Consider the following 21369-nt stretch of genomic DNA (forward strand, 5'->3'; position numbering starts at 1 on the left):
GTGGAGCAAGCTTGGCCTTTCCCATGACAAATCCGACGTGTCTGTTTCCTTTCTTGTCAGTCACGCGTAGGTATGCCACCGCTGCGACGGCCCTTGTGGACGCGTCTGAAAATACATGAATGTCCCTACTTTCGGCTTCAAGCGTCGAGACTGGCGCATACGTTCTTCGAACGTGAAGGTGCTGTAGTGTCTGGAGAGAGTTCTTCCACTCGTCCCACCTCTGCTTCTTCTCGTCCGAAAGCGGCGTGTCCCGGTCATAACCCTTCGTTACGAGGTCACGGAGAAGGTACTTGCCTTGAACCGTTATTGGAGCCACAAACCCTAGTGGATCGTACAGGCTGTTGACGGTCGATAGCACTCCTCGCCGCGTATATGGCCTGTCCTGACGAGGAGCCCTGAAGACGAAGCTGTCGTCGCCTATGTCCCACAGTAGACCGAGACTTCTCTCCGTAAGCGACGCGTCTGTGCCGAAGTCGAGGTTCTTCAGTCCCTGGGCGTGGTTCTCTCGAGGAAACGCACTCAGCACATTCTGCTTATTCGAAGCTATCTTGTGCAGCCTTATGTTAGCTGTTGCAAGTATTTTCTGCGTTCTTTGTAGCAGACTAACGGCATCTTCTTCGCTCGGAAGAGACTTTAACGCATCATCGACGTAGAAATCTCTTTCAACGAACTTCCTGGCATCTTCACCAAATCGTGCGGCAGCTTGTTGGGCAGTCCGTCGAAGGACATACGTTGAAACAGCTGGCGATGGGCTGTTGCCGAAAACGTGAACCTTCATTCGGCGCTCTATGATTTCTCTGGAGATATCGTTGCCCTTAAACCAGAGGAACCTCAGGTAGTTCTGATGGTCCTCGCGAACCATGAAACTGTAGAACATTTGCTGGACGTCCGCTGTAACCGCAACTGGTTCTTGCCGGAAGCGTATCAAAATCCCCACACGGTTATTCGTCAGGTCAGGGCCGGTCAGGAGAACGTTGTTCAGAGATACCCCTTCATACTGAGCGCTGGAGTCAAATACGACTCGGATTTGATCAGGCTTCTGGGGGTGGTGAACGGCGAATATGGGCAGATACCAACATTCTTCGTCCACGTGAAGTGGTGGAGCTTCCTCTGCATGACCCTTGATGAATAGCTCGTTCATGAAGTTCACGAAACGTTCCCTTGTTTCAGGATTTTTTCGCAGGGTACGCCGTAGCGAGAGCAGATGCGGCAGAGCTTGTTCTCTGTTGTTTGGAAGTCGACTTCTCGGTGTGCGAAAGGGGAGAGGGGCAACGCAATTGTTCAATTTGTCTTGGGTGAATTCACTATTCATTATCTCGAGGAATGCCTTGTCTTCGATGGAGAGAGCACGCTGGTTGTCAAGTTCTGTTGTTTCGAAAAGATTCGGGGCCATGGTGTCATCCAATGTTCCTGCCAATTGTAAATCTTTTGAGAACTTATCCGCAGAGTAGAGAATCGGCGCCTCCCTTACAAAGAAATGTCTTGGGCACGACTCAAAAAGAGATGGTCGCCCACTGTCCAGCACAGGGGTCTTGAACACGTTGACGCTGCCCGTTTTCCGCGTTTGACCAACGCTAACGTCGCCGACAATGACCCATCCGAGGTCGAGCTTCTGAGCATACGGCGCCTCGTGGGGTCCGTTGATTGTCGGACGAACCTTGTGAGCTCTTAGGATGTCCCGGCCAAGGAGGAGCAGTATTCCAGCCTCCTCAAGAGGCGGAATGTGATTTGCTGCAGACTTCAAGTGCGGGTAGTGCTTTGCAGCGTCAGGCGTTCAAATTTCATCTCTGTTTTCTGGAATTGCCTTGCACTCGAGCAGAGGCGGAAGAGGGAACTTAACTTCGCCTGAAATGCTCTGCACGAAAAAACCATGAGCGACTCTTCCAACCACTTCTGTACTGCCGGAGCAAGTGCGGAGCGTGTATTGCGTAGGCGTCCCCTTAACTTTGAAATCGTTTAGAAGTTCTGGCCTAACCAACGAGCGATTACTCTGGTTGTGAAGAATCGCGTACGCTCTGACTGTCTTCTCAGGCTGAGTCTCATGGGTCACCTTTACCAGGCAGATTTTAGCACATGACTTTGTGCTGTTGCCAGCGTTTGCCACTTCAGTACGCCTAGACGTGACTCTTCTTTCTGAGCCATCTGTGGTACTGTCATCAGACCCACAAGCCCTTGACGGCTCTGAGGTTGGCGATGCTGGGTGAAGCGCTCTGGCGTGGTCGGCGCTGTCGCATATGAGGCATATCACAACTGCCTGACATTGCCACTGCATATGGTTCTTGGATGATCAGCATCGTAGGCAGATTCCTTGCTTCTTTATTAATGATTGCCGCTCCTCCAAGGTTTTCTCATGGAAGGCGCGACACCTTTCCAAAGGGTGAGGTTTCTTGTGATATGGACACCACCTTTTCAAGTCCTTCGATTCCGACTGCTGTTCGTTAGCAGTGGCATCTTGATTAATCTTGACAGAAGTAGGATCCACTTCTGTTTTTCTCGCTGACACAGACGATCTTTGCCGCGTGGTCTTGGTAGCATTGTCTTGCTTCCTTTCATTGCATTCAGACACAGAATTTTGGGATTCAAGATGAAACACGGGTCGTTCCTCATGCTGGCCTGATCTCTAACGAATTTGCTAAAGAAAGAAAAGGGTATAAATGCAGTGTCATGGTCTTTCTTGTATTTCGACCCCGCCGACATCCAATTTTCTGGAAGTCCAGATGGCAACTTCGAGACAATTTTGTTCACCCCTCTTGCTGTATACAAATAGCCAAGACCGGCGAGATACGGGTCAGTTTTCGCAGCCTCGAGTTCTAGCACGAGGTCGCCAAGTTCTTGGAGTCTGGTATTTTCCCGGTAAGATATCTTCGGGAAGTCTTCCAGCCGCTTCAGTAATGCATCCTCAATTGCCTCAGGGCACCCGAAGACGCCGTCTAGCCGTTTCCACACGACGTTGAAGCTCGTTGAAAAGTCATCTACGTGCACCGATTTCAACCTCCGAGTCTGAATTGACGATTCAGGGCCAAGCCATTTGATGAGAAGGTCTAGCTCTTCTTGGGCAGAAAGACCTAGATCTCTGACAACACCCTTGAACGATGATTTCCAAGCGCGAAAGTTCTCAGGTCGATCATCAAACTTGATAAGACCGCTTGAAACAAGGTCTTTGCGGCACAGGGATTTAAGGACACCGGCTAGCTCTGAGCTTGAACTGTTGTGCGCCGGGGCGTACACAAGCGGCTGCGGATCAACTCGTAAGTCCATAGGATGACTCGTAGCTCCAGCATGCTTATAATTTGGGTTGTTAGGGGCAGCATGGTAGTCAGGTGGACGTTCATCAGCTCGCAGACACATCGAATTATTCGCAGCTGTGTTGGCCCTCGGCGACGTGCGAGCATTGTTTACGTCGTCGCTTGAGTTGGTAACGGCCTCCTCAGTAAACACGAGCGTAGAGTGGCGTAGGGCATGCTGCTCATCGATATAACTCCTAGTCTGCAGCGTTCAGTCCACAGGAGGGAGCGTGTGCATGTACTCCCCGCCATCCTGCTCCACGGCTGCCTCGAGGGCATTCGCCTGTGCGTTTGCAGCTGCCGCTTCTTTTTCATGCTGCAAAATATCCAATTCAGCCTCAATATTTGCCTTCTCAATACGCATCGTGGCCTCTCTGCGACGAAACTCTGCTCTGGCCCGGACGGCTTCAGCTTGTGCGCGTGCTTGCACGGTGGCTAGGCTGATTGTTGACGAGCCCGACCATCGTGACCTCGAAGAAACGCTTGGGTGGGCCGATAGAGAGTGCTGTGACGTTACCTCTTGCAAGCGGTCGTGTTCTTGTTCTGTAGCCTCACGTAATTTGTCGCTTACAGTCACATAACGATCTGCGTCGATTGCTCTCTGAAGATCTAATTTCTGCTGGGTTTCAGATCTGCTCGTTTTGGCGAGGAAGGTAGCGTATCTGGCGGCAACGTGCTCGTAGCACTCATAGCTTGCGCGAAGCTGCGTTGAGGCGCTGTTAATGTCTTCCTCTTTCGCACATGACACTTTGAAAATAGCTGTCTCCACGTTCTTCCAGGCAGCGTCTATTCTCCGGCAGTGCCCTTCGCGGCTCGTTTCATACGTTTCTTTAGCTTTCATGGAAAACGTAGTTCCTCTTTGGGATCGAATGTTTGCCGTGGAAGCTTCATGCTCTCCTGTCATAACTTGAGACGTTTCAGGCGTCAGCTTGTCCTGATCCATTTTGGCGTGCGTGCTTCACGACGTATCTCACTCAAAGCGGGCGTATGTGGTGAAGCCTGCTAAGCTGCACGATGAAATTTGAAACGAGCCCACCTTGTCGTTGCCCTGTGTGCCGTCAGCTGCTCAACTTGTAGGTGATGCCGTGTCCTTGAAGTTGGCGGATGTCATGGTCAAACCAGAGGTCTTGCCGTGCGACGTATTCCACTGCAGCGGGGGTTGAGTTGGCGGCCGATGGCAGTCGTCTGCACTTTTTTACTATGCTGGCCTCGCGGATCGCACTTGACGGGATCAAAGCGCCCGCTGTCCAGCTAGATAACGGTTTGAACGCAATTGAATATTTAAAACAAACTTTAATTACACTGACAAGGTCAAAAAAGCAAGTTAAAAATGCACAAATATTCAGTTTTAGCCCGTAAAAAAGTGGTCCGGTCTCTAGGGCCGGTGGGGTGAGTCTGCCCGTCCCGCGCTTTTCCAACCGCGGTTTTCATCCCCGTCGCCACCCCCAGGCCCGGGAAACAACACCCGACACCCCGAAGCGTCGTCACTGGGTCACTTCCAGGAACCGAAAGGAGGGAGCGGGCCCTTCTTTCGCGCACAGCTACGAGTCCGCGGGGGGTCAGTGAAAGAGAAAGAAATAAAAGTAACGAAGGCTCGCTTCCCTCTTGAAGGAAAAGTCTGGCCGTGCATTCGCGATGCGCACAGAACAGGTGTTGTTACGCAGCGCGCATAAACGAGTTCAAATGGTATGAATCGACTGGTTTCCTAAAGTGCCGTAGTGTATGCGAATATCACGTACGGTAAAATTTGGTACCATAACTTGTGTTCTACGTCAACGTACATCGAGATCATATCGGCGCTAGTTCTATCGAGGCACTCCGTAAGCCCATTAGTTTTTAGGTGATAGGCTGTAATTTTCCGACGATTGGTGTGGGTCAGTGCGACGATCTGCTCTATTGAGTCAGCAGTAAATGCAGTCCTTCGATCGCTTATTAAGACGGAAAGGGCCCCAGGATATAATACGATTATAATTAAAAATTTAATTGGCTGGTTTCACGTGCCAAAACCACTTTGTGATTATGAGGCTTGCAGTAGTGGGGGACTCCGGAAATTTGAACCACTTGGTGTTCTTTAACGTGCGCCGAAATCTACGTACACGGGTGTTTTCGCATTTCATCCCCATCGAAATGCGGCCGCCGTGGCCGGGATCCGATCCCGCGTCCTCGTACTTTGCAGCCCAACACCAAAGCCACTAAACAACCACGGCGAGTGACGCAATACGATGTCATGCACAAAGAACTTGGCAACTTCTGTAGATGTTCGGCGGGGTATAGCTTTTGTTTCTGAATACTGCGTTAGGTAGTCCCTTGCGACAACTATTCATTTGTTGCTTGTGGGCGACGTAGGGCATGGACCGAGAAGATTAATTCCAGCCTCTTGAAACAGTGCTGTAGGAGGGTGCAGAGGTTTTAAAAGACCGGCAGGTTTAAAAGGCGGAACCTTGTGCTGCTGATAATCACGGCAGTCCTCACGTAACGCTGAACGGACGACAACAGCCGCAGTCAGTAATACTTTTGGTGCATGCACGTTAACATCCTGGCGAAGCCTAAGTGTCCAGCACAGGGGTTGTCCTGACACGCTTGCAACACTTCTAGGCTCAGTGAAACTGGGACGACGAGGAGGAACGTTTCTTGGCTATTTTCGAAGTTCTTTTTGTAGAGAACGTTGTTGCGGAGGCAGTACGAATTTAGCCCTCGGGACACCGGTGGTGGGACAGCAACGTCGTATACCCGGAGGCATAGGATGACGGCCAGCAATGTACTGTCTGCACGTTGGAGGTCACCAGGAAATGGGAAGTTTTGCTCTATGTCACTTGGCTTCAAAAGTATAGGTGTACGTGAGAGGCAGTGGGCGTCGCGATGCTTCTGTCCGGTTCGATAAACCACTGTGACGTCGTACTCCTGAAGGCAGAGGCTCCAACGACCGAGGCGGCTTGAAGGGTCCCTAAGACTCGCAAGCTGGCACAGTGAGTGGTCGTCACATATTACTAGAAAAGGTCGGCCGTACAGGTAGGGTCGGAACTTTCCGATGGCCCAAACGACCACGCCACTCCTTTTCAGTCGAGCAATAGTTGACCTGCGCCTTTGTCAGACTACTGCTCGCGTATACTACTACTCGTTCGGCGCCGTCTTGCCACTGGACAAGTATGGTATCGAGCTCCACGTTGCTGGCGTCGGTGTGCATTTCTGTTTCAGCCTTGTCGTCGAAATGGGTGAATACGAGAGCTGTTACCAGTCGCTTGCACAATTCAGTAAATGCTGCTTGTCGCTCGTCCGTCCACTCAAAGGGCACATCTTGGCGTCGTAATCTCGTTACTGGTTCGTCGATCCTTGAAAACCCTTCGACGAACGACGATAGTAAGCACCGAGACCTAAAAAAGCGTTGAACTTCCTTCTTGTCAGTTGGACGCGGGAACTGTGCGACGGCAGCGAGCTGCTGTGGGTCTGGCCGAACACCGTGGGGGCTGGCTACGTGTCCAAGACATTTGGACTCCTGAAAGCCAAAATGGCATTTCTCAGGCTTGATATTCAGATTTGCTTTGCTCATGGCGATGAGTACGTGCTTCAGTCGTTTTAGATGTTCATCATACGTCCTCGAAAACGCGACAACGTCGTCTAAGCACGTCTGCCATTTCAGTCCAGAGGGAACAGTGTCCATTATCCGCTGAAATGTGGCAGGTGCGGAACACAAGTCGAATGTGAGGGCTTTAAATTCATATAATGCTTCAGGCGTCACAAGTGCTGCTTTTTCGTCGTCGCGCTCATCTACTCCGATCTGCCAGTACCCTGACTTAGGATGCTAAGACGAGAAGAATTGGGCGTGGCGTAGACGGTCCAGAGTGTCATCGATCCATGGCAGGGTATAAACATCGCGTTTGCTGACACGGTTAAGACATCGATAGTTTACACAGAAGCGTAGTGTACTGTCCTTCTTTTTAACCAACACGACGGGGGACGCCCATGAGCTTATGGGCGGCTGAATCACGTCATCATTGATCGTCTCTTGAACCTGGCGCTTTATCACCTCCCATTCCGTAGGCGAAGCGCTTTACGGATGTTGACGAACGGGGCGTGCTTACTCTTCTGTAGGAATACGATGTTTCGCAATAGAGGTGCGCCGTACTTTAGACTCGGTAGAGAAGCAGGCAGAGAAGTCGTTGACAAGGTCGAGTAGTTGCTGTTTCTGTCCTTCTGATAAGCCGGAATGAATCTGAATGCGATCGCTCAGGTTAACCGCTTACAATAAATTAGATGAAGCAGTTCCGAGCGAGGCGACATTTCGTGAGGGCAGCAATTTCATGGAGGAAAGCGACAGCTGTGCATTGCGGTAAGGGCTGATATTCGTTGCTGAAGTTGGTCAGCAGGACTAACGAGTGTCCGTTCCGAAGCTGGGTGAGGCCCCGTGCAATGCAGATGTTCCACTAAAGTACTGATGGAATGTTTGCCTTGGCCATGCCCTCATAGCCGTCGAATCCGTCGCACGTTACCAGAGTCAGTAGGCTGCTTCTTGGTGGTACCGTTATTCTGTCATCGACGATGCGCAGGGCGTTTCCGGTGCTGTTCTCATTGCCAGCGTCACTTGCTATGGTTTCCGCCGTAGAAAACGTCACTTGATTCTTCCAAGTTAATTGTGGCTCCATTCGCCTGTAGAAAGTTCATGCCGAGTATGAGGTCCCTCGAGCAACTGGGCAGAATAATCAAGACCCCGGCATACGTAAATACGTGAATATTCACTCTAACATTGCATCTGCTCCCCGGAATTAGTATATGACCACCAGCAGTACGGGCCTGCGACCCAGTGCACTGTGTAAGAACTTTAACTTTGACGCAAGCTGTCTGCTCATAACCGAGCTGTCAGCACCAGTGTCAATTAAAGCTTTGACTTCGTCGTCGTCTATGCTAACCAGTATGCCCGACGCTACAACTTGTCGTTGATTACCGGAATGCGTTTGAACGTCGTTTCGTTGTCGTCGTTGTCGTCGTGATGGAAGAAATTCGATGCACATGACGCCAGCGGCCTCACCTCCGGAGGTCGCTTAACTCCATTTTCCGGGTTTGTAGGGCTGGGCGAACGACGCCTACGAGCGTATCGAGGAAACACGGGACTGGGCGATCGGTATCGAGCGGGCGATGAAGAACGCTTCATTACCATGACGCGCTCGTGCCTTCACTACTCGGATGAATTATCATGACGCGCGACAAGTTCTCTATCTCCATAGGGTGTTCAACAGGTCGTGGACGAGGAGCACCTGGAGAGAACCCATGGAGACCCACGAGCAGATAGGGACACATCCTGCAGACGTGGCCAGACTCTCCGCAATGAAAGCATAGGGGCCTGAGGTTAGGAGACCGCCAAACGTCGCTTTTCCAGAGCTTCGACTATTCGATGGACGGTGGACTGCGACGCCTAAACGCTACTTCCGTTTGTTCGGTGGGGCGAATGACGTTCATTCGGACTGGCTCCCGCCGTTGTGATACCTCGTAACGTTCAGGAGCTTGGATGGCTTGCCTTATCTCGTCTAGCACTATCTCTGCCACAGAAATTCGTGCTGTCGGCGCATCGGTTACTTGCAGTTTCTGGAGCTCTTCTCGTACCACAGCCCTAATCATTTCGCGTATGTCCTCGAGGTGGTTTCCCGAAGTCATGGTAGGGGGGCTGTTCGAAACTTCCATCATGTTGCGGTCGTATTGTCTGGCACGCTGTCGAAGGGCCTTTCCATAGCTGTCGCTTAAGCAAGGAATCCCGCAAGTGTAGTGCGTGGATTTCGAAGTCCAGCAAAAATCTGTTGCTTCACGCCTCGCATCAGAAATCGGACCTTCTTGTCCTCGGCCATTCAGGTAGCCGAACGTGTCAAAAGCCGATCCATGTCTTCAGTATAGGCGGTAACACCCTCGTTCGGGGCTTGGAATCTTGCCTGTATGGCCAACTCCGCTTTACTGTCCGTCTTGGAGTATGTGGCGCTCAGCTGCCGTCAAAATTCGTCCCACGAAGTCTATGCCGCTTCTTGGTTATGAATCCACGTCCTCGCAGAGTCTTGGAGCATGAAGTACACGTTGCACAACTTGTGCTCTTCGTTACATCCATTACATTTGGCGACCCGCTCGAAATGGTCTAGCCAATTTTCCACATCTTCAGTAGCATCTCCGTGGAATATAACCGGCACCAGCGGCTGGTTGATGATGGACGGCCGTGGCACAGCACCGCAGCAGAAGGCAGTGGGATTGGGTTCATCGTCCGGATACGCTGGGGCAAAAAACAGCGCTCAGGTCGGAGCCCTTGCAGTTGGCGGGTGGTACGTACATGCACGAGGGTAATCTCTCCCGGACTACTCACAGCAGGCATGTAAGGGTACACTGCGCCTTCGGCACTGGTAGCATGTACTCCGCACCTCCACCAGTAAAATGTTGCCATGATAACTAAGACGTGCTCGCCGAAACAGAACAGCCTACTTTTAATGATGGCCGACACCCGAAAAACCCCGGACCCACAACTGCATGCTTCGTTACCTTCTGTCTGGCGATCGGTGCGTGTAGTGGGCAGCTGACTTCTGGCGATCGGAACTCGTAGTGAGCAGCTTACTTCGCGTCAATATATATATATATATATAGTTCATAGAAAATAAGAACTTCGGAAAAAAGTTCACTGAGACAGTCGTCTGGGAATTGTCTTTACTATGTGTAACGATTGTGTCACTTGCTCAACTGAACGCAGCTCGCTCTCACTATAATGCTATGAACCTTGATCCGACCAGTAACAACCCTTATCATTTATAAACCTTATGAAACTATATCGGACATTATTGAACCATTATTGTTATCAATCTTATAGGACAGAATCCGAGCCTTATCAACCCTTACAGTATCAACCTTATCGTAATCTATGCGGTAGTGTTTCTGGCCTTATCAACCTTAACGCTCATGATCTGGTCCCTACCAACAGTTATTTGACCTTATCAACCTTATCAGACTTGATACGATCCTTCACAACTGTTGTTCGTGCTTACTAACCGGATCAACATTTGCTCCGGCGATTATACGCCCTTATTGCTCTTTTGCACCTTATCCATCCGCATAGGATCATTATCAACCCATACAGCCCCTAATGAGTCCTTATCATCCCTATGAACTCATTGACTGGTTTTCTGCTTGTGTTGCGCGACGCGAAGCGCATAAGCCCTCAGAGATTGGTGGCATTTTGTACGGTGAAGGAATGCCCGCGCGAAGGGACGCATCGCGCGACCACCGAGATGCCTCGGGGTATGGCATGTTTTGAAATTTTCCTGATTAATACACAGATCCAATTGGCCTCTACATGTGCTCCTAGATAAGGCTTTTATTTCGCTATCACCAAATTAAGCAACAAAGTCTTCATAACAACTGTTCTTAAACACGTGGTTTTCACTGCCAGTACAAAACAAATAGATTGACCTCTGGCTAGCGTGCCTGTTTAGCACAGTAAGGTCAGCCACTCGGCTTGTGAGCGTAGGGTAGTAGGTGAAATAGCCACCACAAATGCATTTCCTTTCGAATCAATTTTGTTTTCTACCTTCATTTTTGTATAGCGGGTCGCCTTACGAGGGTTTAAATGTGGGCTTGTTGGTAATGCATCTTCAAGGGGAATACGTTGCGCGATTAAAAGAAGGGACAAAAGAGGACACACAGGGACACACACAGCGCTGTGTGTGTCCCTATGTGTCTTCTTTTGTCCCGTCTTTTAGTCGCGCTACCGTACTCCCCTGGAAGGTCTTCTTACTTTACGGACGGACGGGCAGGTTTTCTCACTGGGTTGCCATAGAGGTGCATTTACAATAAAGGCTCCAATGGACGCGGTGAATTTAGTGGTCTAGAAAAGCTATGGCATAACTTGATCGTATGGACCAGAGTGACATAGCGTTTAACTAGGTCTTGCCGACCGTGAGCAAAACGCCGTCGTGTATATTGATGTTGCTTTTCCTCTCATCGCTCACTCTACTGCCGCAGCTCTGTAGGCATCCTAACTGTGGGTAGCGTGCTGTGGGCAGAACCTAGCCTGAGCAAGACGTCATTGTGCATATTGTTGCGACAAGGTGTAGCGTTTAGGCCAGGCTGGTTTCTGGCACAGGGATCAGTACGTTCGGAAGTAGGAGCTAAAGAAAATGGTTTATTTTAGATTTTTACCATGGCTGAAGATATGGAAGCTCACTACTTGTCTGAGTAAACATCAAGACACGTCAGGACACATGCATGCAGACGACAGGACACAAACTGTACCAAAGGTATCCACTGTTACAGCGTTTCGTTTCAGTAGGTGACTAGACCATAGGATTTGATCACTCTCTCTCGTACTATCTTTCGCAAAATCCCTCCCATGATGTCACACCCTTCCGTCGGATTTTACCTCCAATGCAACGCGGTCGTCCTTGCATACGAGCAACAACTTGGCAATCTGAGAACCTAGTGTCGACGTCGTACCAATGGTAGCCCTCCGCGTTGTCCCCTTTCATCAATTTCTGTGCTCTCCGTGATGGCCCGCTTCTGAGGGTCAGGTTCAGGTAGAGTGGTTTTTGCGGTAGTTACCACATCCCCTGAGTGCGGTGGTTGTCACCTCAAAGTGAGCTTCTTTCTTTTCACGTCACAGTCGATGTCGGGCCCCGTCATTGTTTAAGCGGGTTGCCTCGTGGGAAGCATCGAAGCGATGCTCATCGCTCTTTTGAGAAGTAACAATATCGAAGTTGCTTCTCCTGATGCCGCTCATCGTCTTCACGCTGCTCCTCTGGAGTCCTAACTGTACATAGTCTTTCCATGGTGCTATTGAGCACAAGAAATCAATTACTAAGTGCTTCTGCCTTTACATACGAAATTGCAGTTATGTCACACCCTGCTTCGTATGCTACAATTGCCGCTTCCAATCAACTGCAGTTCATGCAACCTCAATCTTTACCGGTACATGCTTGCGGCGAACACTATGCGCGCAGTCGACCTTTCTGGTTCTTTTTTTTTTGTTCCGCAACGACGGCGCCTTAGCTTCTGCGGATTCGCGGTCGCAAGCGTCAGCTGGTGGTGCAGCAAGGAACTCAGTGGCGAGTGCCTCCAGCTGTGATTTGTTAGCTTTTTGCCCACAGGCGGTTCAAATTTATGGACACGTAGAGGTATAAAGCTTCGCTGTGATAATGCGACACTACTGACAAAGGGCAATGGAAACCGACCCTTGCAACGTTTAACACCCGAACACTTTCGAGTGAAGCTAGCCTAATAGGTCTCTATGATGAACTATCAGGCATTCATTGGGATATTATTACCCTTAGTGAGGTTAGAAGAGCTGATGAGTCATGCAGTGCTGACAAATGAACACGTCCTCTGTTGTAGGGGAATTCCAGATAAGAAGCAGTATGGTTTAGGATTCCTAATCCATAAGGGCATAGTGGGCAACCTTTACGAATTCCACACCAATAATAAGAGGGTAGCAGTAGTCGTAATAAATTTGAATAGGTATAGAATAAACGTTGTACAAGCCTACGCTCCAACCTCCAGTTACGGTGATGAAGAGATAGAACAGTTTTATTAAGGTTTTCAATTATCGATGCCAAAAGTGCAAGCTTAGTATACTATAGTCATGGGCGACTTCATTTCGAAATTGGGCATAATCGAGCTGGCGAACAAGCAATTGGCTACTACGGCGTCGATTCTAGGAACATTCTAGTAGATCGAGATGTTGGTAGAAGTTGCGGAAAGCAATAAGCTGCGAATAATGAATGCCTTTTTCAATAAGCGTTGGAACAAAAAGTGGACCTGTAAAGGTCCTAATTGTGAAACAAGAAATTAAATTGATTGCATTCTTCCTGCCAATCCCAGCTTAGTGCAGGATGTAGAAGTGTTAGGTAGGGCAAAGTGCAGTGATCATAGGTTAGTGAGGCACAGGATTCACCTCAATTTGAAGAAAAAAAGACTCAAATTTGTCAAGAAACAGGCCTACCTAGATGCAGTAAGGGTGAAAGCAGACCAATTCAGGTCAGAACTTACAAACACATATGCAGCGTTAGAAGAGAAACATGAAGATATAATATAGAGGTTATGAAGGAAACCATAACTAGGCTGGAGTCAGAAGTAATCGAAGTGGGAGGCAAGACACCAAGGCAACCACTACGTGAGCTCTACCAAGTAATAAAGGATCTACTAAAGAAACGACAAAGAATGAAAGTGTCCTACTCAAGCGATTAGATAGAGTTCGCGTAAGTGTCAAAGCTGACCAACAAGAAAAAAATCTGGGATATTCTAAATTGTAACGTGAGAAAGACGGAGGAAGCACTCAATAATAGGACGAAATATTAAGTTTGTGAGATGTAAACTTGGTATAGAAAAAAAACAAGATGTAAGCACTGAAAGATACGCGCGGTAATATCATCAGCAATCTCAAATATATATGAAAGCAGCGGAAGAATTCTATACAGGCTTGTGCAGTGCCAATAGCAGCCACGATACCTCAATTCGGAATTGTAATGAACAGGTTACAGAGGCTTCTTCTATAACTTGCGAAGAATTTAGAAGGTCCTAGCAAGACATGAAACAGGGGAATGCGGTAGGAGAAGATGAACTACCGGTCCATGTAATCTAAGATGGAGGAGACATATTCCATGAAAAACAGCGGCATTTTATACGAACCGTCTATCGACTTCAAGTGCCCCAGAGAACTGGAAGAATGCCACCATTACACTAATCCACAAAAGGTGAGACGTCAAACAAATATAAAATTATAGACCCGTTAGCTTACTTCCAGTACCATACAAAATATTCACGAACATAAACTCCAAAGGAATAAGGGCAACACTGGATTTCAGTCACCCAAGGGAACAAGATGGTCTCAGGAAGTGATTCTCTAAAATGAATCACATCCATATCATCAATCAGGTAATCGAGAAATCTGCAGAGTACAATCAGCCTCTCTATATGACTTTCATAGATTACAAAAAGGCATTGGATTCAGCAGAGATGTCAGCAGTCATAGAGGCATTACGTAATCAAGGAGTACAGGGCACTTACGTAAATATATTGAAAACTACCTACAAAGATTCCACAGCTAACTTAATTCTCCACAAGTAGGAAGATACCTATGAAGAAAGGGATCAGACAAGGAGATACAACCTCTCCGATGCTATTCACTGCATCCTTGGAAGAAGTATTCAAACTATTAAACCGGGCATGCTTAGGAGTAAGGGACAACGGCGAATATTTCAGCAACCTTCGATTTACAGATGAAATCGTCCTGTTCAGCAACACTGGGGACGAGTTACAACAAATGATTGAGCACCTTAACAGATAAAGTATAAGAGTGGTGTTGAAGGTTAATATGCAGAAGACAACGATAATGATCAATAGCAGAGCGAGGGAACAAGAGTTCAGGATCGCCAGTCAGCCTCTAGAGTCTGTGAAGGAGTAGGTTTACCTAGTTCAATTACTCACAGGGGACTCTGATTATGAGAAGGTAATTTACAGAAGAATAAGAATGGCTTGGACCACATACGGCAGACATTGTAAGATCCAGAATGGAAGCTTACCATTATCATGGAATGCTAAGGTCTACAATCAATGCATTCTACCGGTTTTAACATATGGGGCCGAAACTTGGAGACTGATAAAGAATCTCGAAAACAAGTTCAGGATCGCGCAAAGAACGATGAAACGAAGAATGTTAACCTTAGCGTTAGGAGACAGGAAGAGAGCGGTGTGTGTCAGAGAGCAGACGGGGATAGCCGATATTCTATTTGACATCAAGAGAAGGAAATGGAATTTGGCAAGTTATATAATGCGTAGGTTAGAGGACCGGCGGACCATTACGGTTGCAGAATGGGTGCCAAGAGAAGGTAAGTGCAGTCGAGGACGGCAGAAGAATTGCTGGGTTGATGAAAAAATGATAATTCGCAGGTGCTACTTGGAATTTGTTGGCTCAGAAGCGGGGTAATTGGAGATTGTAGGGAGAGGGTTTCGTTCTGCAGTGGACACAATATAGGGTGATGATGATGATGATAATGACGATGAACCAGGGCTAGGCAATATAAAATATTAACATAGTTGGGTCCACATTAGCAATAGTAAATCAGCGTGAAAGAATGGACTAAAAGAGGACGTGGGACAGACACAGACCCTCTCTTTGTTTTTCTGACTGCTTGAACCGTCATAATGCCCTTACCTTCCATGCGGTGACGCCATGGCATGAGGTACGCTGCGCTCAAGAAACGAGAATTTATTTGAACTTTCCGTAAATATGTTCTCAAACACAAATAATTATCTTGAAGTCATAAATGCGATGGTTGAAGGGAGACCTATATGAGAAATTCATGACAACCTTATTATGCACATCTTGTTCTGAAAAACTAGACTTGCGCATCAAAAACAGGTTCTATGCAATTATAGCTTTATTGCTCCTTTAATCTCCGGAATATCTCTACAGCACACGGAATAATGCTTGCCAGCCCAAAGCAACCCTAATGCTTTGCCCAGGTACATTTCTCAAAGTTATGAACAAGAGCGGAAAAATATTTTCCGCGATTACCATACTCCCTTATTTGAAATTTAAGCGCAGCTCTATAGGTGTTTTGATTTCGCGATATATTGAAGCAAAGAATTTGAAAGAGGCATGTAGCAGAGCCGGTAAGTGTGGAAAACCTTTTCTGCGGGTAAAGCGGGTCGGCTTTTATGCGTGCCTTGTCGAAGGTTTCACTCTAATCGCTGGTGCCTCGTGGCTTCCAGAAAGCGCCGCACAATTGCCATCGCGCGTGCAATCAAATTAAAAAACAGTCGCAAACTTTGACAATCGAAACATGCGCGAACGAGACCAAGGAAGCAAATCAAACGGGCGCGATCGAGAGCTGTCACGAGCAGATGATAGTAGGACACGAGCGGTCCGGCTCCGATTAAACATGAATACGCATAGAACGGTCGGGCGGGTCAGAATGACCCCAGTTTGCCGCACGCACGTCATTGACTGAGCCGCTCGCCTTGGTCGCCGCCGTTCGTGGCTCGCATCTTTCATGTCGCTCCGCGCTCGCTCCTTCATCTTTCGCTGTGGTCGTTCGCTCCGCTAGTCCGCCGACGCCGACGCTCGTAGAACGAATAGGCTCCTAAACGCTGTACTCTAATGTCAGGTAATAAAAGAAAGGGTAACATTTTAGGAGGTGGCACTTTTTTTTTTGCCTACGTTCATTTACCACCAGCGCCCATATAGGAATTCTCGTATGCATGTCAAGAAGCGTCGCGCTCTTCGTTGAATTATTTTTTTCCAGGAGACGCTGGCTACTATGACGAAGATGGACGCTTTCATTTCATCCAGCGAATGAAGGAGTTAGTCAAGTGCATGGACAACCAGGTTGTCCCGGCAGAACTCGAGCAACTGCTTCTTCAGGAGCACCCGGCAGACATCGCGGAAGTTGCAGTGGTCGGAATACCGCACTCTCAGTACGGCGAAGCACCAGCTGCTGCTGTAGTGCTAAAGGAAAAACCCACAACCTATAGCACCTCGGAGCTGACGGATAAGATTAAAAGAACCATCGCAGGTAGGGCTATGCGTCTGCGCGCATTATGAGCTGTGTTGAATTATTCATGCTTTGTGATAGTCTATAGCTTAGAATGGGTGTCGCCAGCTAAGACTGAGATGATTTTTAAAAGGACACCTACATTTGGATGAAAATAACTGTGTGTCTTTAGGAAGTGTCTAAATCTATGTCGCACGTACGTGTGAACAAACAAGCTTGGCGGCTCAAAGATCGGCAGAATGGCGGATCCGATTGGCTAGGGGAGTTGGTAATGACTCTTCATGTGAGCAGCGCAACAAAAACCCCAGAATACGGTGGTTAAAATGGGTATAGAGCTGCTTCACATGCCCGAATACGTTCCAGTCATCCGATGTGCGAACTACGAACCCGTAGAAAGAAAATGGGGGCACGTGCCTTGTTTTAGTCATGCTATGTCAGCTTAGTTCTCTTTCGAATATATGTTACTTATGGCTCCTTCCGAAATATTGTTTTATTGCGCCATGCGAGAACTACCTTCACCATCTTAACTAGCCAGGCTCCATTGCCCAAATTTCCTGATCTAGTGGTTCCCATTATTTCTGAGGTAGAAGACGTGGCCTGCATTCGAATGAGATATAATGCAGTGTTCTTTGGCTCTTTTCTTTCATGTATGTTTATTTTCTATCCAAGGTACAGAGAACTTCTCTTCTCGGTGACAACCGTCAAAGCATTTTTAACTAATTCTTTATGCCCCACTTTTTCATAGGCTAAGTGTGTGTTGGATAATATAGGGCATCCAATTAGTTGTCTCAGGGTTACTGTACAATTACATCAAACTCTCATTTCAAGTTTCAGTTGCGAAAATAATAGGTTAACTTTCATCAACATCATCACCGTCACCATCACCCTACCTATGCCCACTGCAAGACGAAGGCCTCTCCCTGTGATCACCAGCTACCCCGGTCCTCAGCCAGCCAATTCCATCTTGAACCCGCAAATTTCCTTTCATCATCCCACCTTCATTTATGCCGTCCTGGAATGCGCTTCCCTTCTCTCGGCACCGATTCCGTATTTCCAATGATCCAGAGGTTGTTCATCCTTTTTCATTACATGGCCCGCCCAGCTCCATTTCTCTATTAATGCAAATTAGAATATCCGCTATCACTGTTCGCTCTCTCATTCGTCAGCGCTCTTTTCCTCGCTCTTTACGTTACGCCTGCTTTTTTTGTTCCATAGCTCTTTTCGCCGTCCTTTACTTGTTTTCGAGCTTCTTCGTCAATCTCCAAGTTTCTGCCGCTCATGTTAGCACCAGTATAGTACAGTGATTGTACACTTTTTTTTTCAGCGATAGTGGTAAGCTCTTAGGATCTGGCAAATGCCCGCCGTATACACTCCAAAGCATTTCATTTTCCTGTACATTTCCTTCTTATGATCACATTGCCCTGTCAGTAATGGACCTAACTTAACTTACTTCTTTACGTACTCTAAAGCCTCACTAGCGATCCTGAAGTATTTGCCCTTGCCAGGCATTATCTTGGTCTTCTGCACAATAATTTCCAACCCCACTCTTGCACTTTCTCCGAGTTCCTGAGTAATTTGTTGTAATTCTTTCCCTGTTTTACTGTACAGGACAATGTCGTCTGAAAACCTTAGGTTCCTGAGAAATTCGCCGTTGATCAACACTCCCAAGCCTTCCCAGCTTAGCCTTCTTAAGATTTCTAATGTATGCTTATTATTGAAGAAATTCTTGGGTTTTACGTGCCAGGACCGCGATATGGCCATGAGGCACACCGTAGTTAGGGACTTGGGCATAATTTTTACAATACGGGGTTTTTTTACGTGCATCTCTATCGGAGTACATGCGTGGATTTAAAAATGAGGATACCGCTGCCGGGATCAAACCCACTACCTCCTGCTCACCCACGCACCGCCATAGCGACTTAGCTATCTCAATGGGTATCATAGGTTTAACCATCCGCAGAATTACACAGGATGTGCGTGCATGCTCAAATAGCTATTGACATAAAAAATGATTACTGTGGTGTTTTCTTATTCTGGAGAACCGTCAAATAGCTTGTAGCTTGTAGGTTGCACTAATATGACGCCATCTACAGTTGTGGTGTTTCTCACAGCACGCAAGAGGTGGCCTCAGCTCGGGTCCAACTCTGACGCCGCCTGTTCAAATACACGTAGAACGCAAAAATGCTTGTCTCAAAAAGTCCCTTGGCCAATATTAATAACATTTATTGCGCTTGAAAGCTAAAGCTAAATTCTAGTGGCTCTTTGAATCCAAATCTTATATTAGGGTCCGGATATTTTTAAAAATCCGCTAAGCTTGAAAAAGCACAAGCAGAAAGTTTACGAATTCTTAACTAGGCACCAAAAAGAGATATCGCATTTCTGTAAACTGCATGAACTAGATCACTGAAAGTGGACAAATTACAAGGTTTACAAGGGTTTAGCGGCAGTTCGACTTCCATATAATTGGTACGATTCTGAGCAATGTAAAATACTTAAATATATGTCAGCTTTAGATGTACCATTAGATGCAATTCACAGAGTTGTGGTAGCTGTTCTCATTCAAGAGTTAGAGTTATAAACTAGAGTTTTGTTTTGTGGACATTTCTAACATTCAGCAGGTGTAGTAGAAACAATTATGGCCTAAGGAAAGAAATCCCTTCCTTTTGTTACTAAATTTGTGCTTTTTGTTTTAAATAAGTAAGCTTGAAAAATTTGGTGCTGTTTGGGCGAGAAAATGCAATTTCTTCTTTTCCATGTATTTACCTAGCTAATAGAGCTGCCTCTTAACTAGTTTGCAACATAAATAGTCTCGTGCTTTCGCCTCCGAAGCTTGAATTCCAGCTTATGCTTCAAAAAAAGGTTTTACGATGCTCTGCTTTTGTGTTCTCCCATACCCCCACATCATCAATTGAGGAACCTTGGCCTGCAAATCTTTTAGAAATATGAGACATCGGTGCTATGAAAATATGAGATTGGTGGTACAAGGGCCACACTCACGCAGCTTGCACAGCAGTGCCAAAGAATGTCGGCAGACAAACGTGGTGTTACGAAAGTAATCGTCTCATGGCTCCTCAAGGACAATCCAACTTACCGCACCAGGATGTATCACCTCGTATTTAAGCACATTTCACCTGCGACTTCATGCACGTGCCACCACGTGCTCACCGTTGGGTAGCAGGAGCACCCGACACTAACCATGTCCTTACTAGACTCCTGTAAATCCACACATATCCAGAGACATTTGTCATTCATGATAAGCTAGAGTGGGAACTTCTTGTGTTGTTCTGTGGTTTAGCCATAGCATTTGCAGGAGCTCTTGTTGCTCCTGGCTTAAAATGTCTTTTGTACAATGCTGATAAAGGTTTTCATAGTCCCAAGCACAAAAATTATGCACCTCTAGTCGTAATATAAACAAACCAAAGGCTGGGACCAATAAAAGCGACAATAAATTTGGAATGAAATATAAGACACGTCATTCACTCTCGAAATATTTATGTTCGTGCTGAAGAGCCGTATTTCAACACGTGCTTATTAATGTTTTGAATCCCATGAAGGAATTTACGATTTTTGTGTATGCGAGTACAGTAGTGGCGTACACTTGTTATGCCAACTTGGCGCATTGTGTAAGCTTCGATGATATGTCTAGCACTGTCGAACGTCCTGACGAGGACTAGCTTCACCTCATCAGGCTCTTTCCCGCTTTCGGCTGCGTCAGCGACTAGCAGGGCTTTTAGATTGAACATTTTTTAGCACTTTTATACCTGCAGGACATATCTTTATAATGATTGCCAAAAATCAAAACATGCTCTTTGTAGCGAAATGTTTGAATCTTGTGGCGCGCGGCGCCAACCTTCATTTGTACAGGTAGCTATTTTGGTTCGCATTGTGCTGCAGAATCCAATGCCTTATTAGCTACTTTGCAGCATATCATCTCCTTTTTTCTAAAGATTTCGGTCCATGAGAAGAGCCACACTAAGTAGCTCAGATCTCCAGGCCCAACTTTGGGCCCTCCAGCAAGTGCGGGGAGCGGTCGGGAGCCAGAGTGCTTGTGTTGCCCCCCGCGTCGCGATGGAGCGCGGGTGTTGCACCTAGGCCATCAATTTGCAGGATGTTCAATAAAGTTGTCACACTCACACGAGTCCACACACACGGCACTGCGATTAGAAAGACAGAAGAAGATCAATAAATGTATGAGCACAGTAATAGAAAATGGTAGTACATTATCAACATTGAAAGTTCTGCACTATTTCTTGCCCATATTTTTTATGATGCTGTTTTGTTTGTGATGAACTCTATTCTTCTCGCTTTCCAGAAAATTTGGCTGTCCACAAGCAACTTTATGGAGGTGTCTTCTTCCTGGACTTCTTGCCCAAGAATGAAATGGGAAAAATAAACAGGAAAGCACTCGTGGAACAGTGTGCTGCTAAAATATGTTTGTAATAAATAAAGAAGTTTTGAGGGTACGATGGCCCGTATCCATTTCATTGTCTGTTTTATAAAAGGACCAGAACACAAAGTCGGCTCATGATGCTCGGCCCATAACTATTTCTCAGATTGAAGGCTCGAACATCTTAACGCAT

At 47.2% G+C, this 21369-nt stretch overlaps 1 protein-coding gene across 1 annotated transcript in view; it reads left to right on the forward strand.

The window, feature by feature from the left end:
- LOC126531931 (uncharacterized) overlaps window positions 1-21252 on the forward strand; it is a 110158-nt gene extending 88906 nt beyond the window's left edge. Inside the window, exons 8-9 of the mRNA XM_050179652.3 lie at window positions 16541-16810; window positions 21102-21252. Of these exons, the coding sequence (XP_050035609.2) occupies window positions 16541-16810; window positions 21102-21229 (398 nt within the window). The 3' untranslated portion in view covers window positions 21230-21252. The remainder of the gene's footprint in view (window positions 1-16540; window positions 16811-21101) is intronic.
- Window positions 21253-21369: the final 117 nt, after the last annotated feature.

Source organism: Dermacentor andersoni, chromosome 4 (genome assembly GCF_023375885.2).
Source record: "Dermacentor andersoni chromosome 4, qqDerAnde1_hic_scaffold, whole genome shotgun sequence".
In the NCBI taxonomy this organism is placed as follows: Eukaryota; Metazoa; Arthropoda; class Arachnida; order Ixodida; family Ixodidae; genus Dermacentor; species Dermacentor andersoni.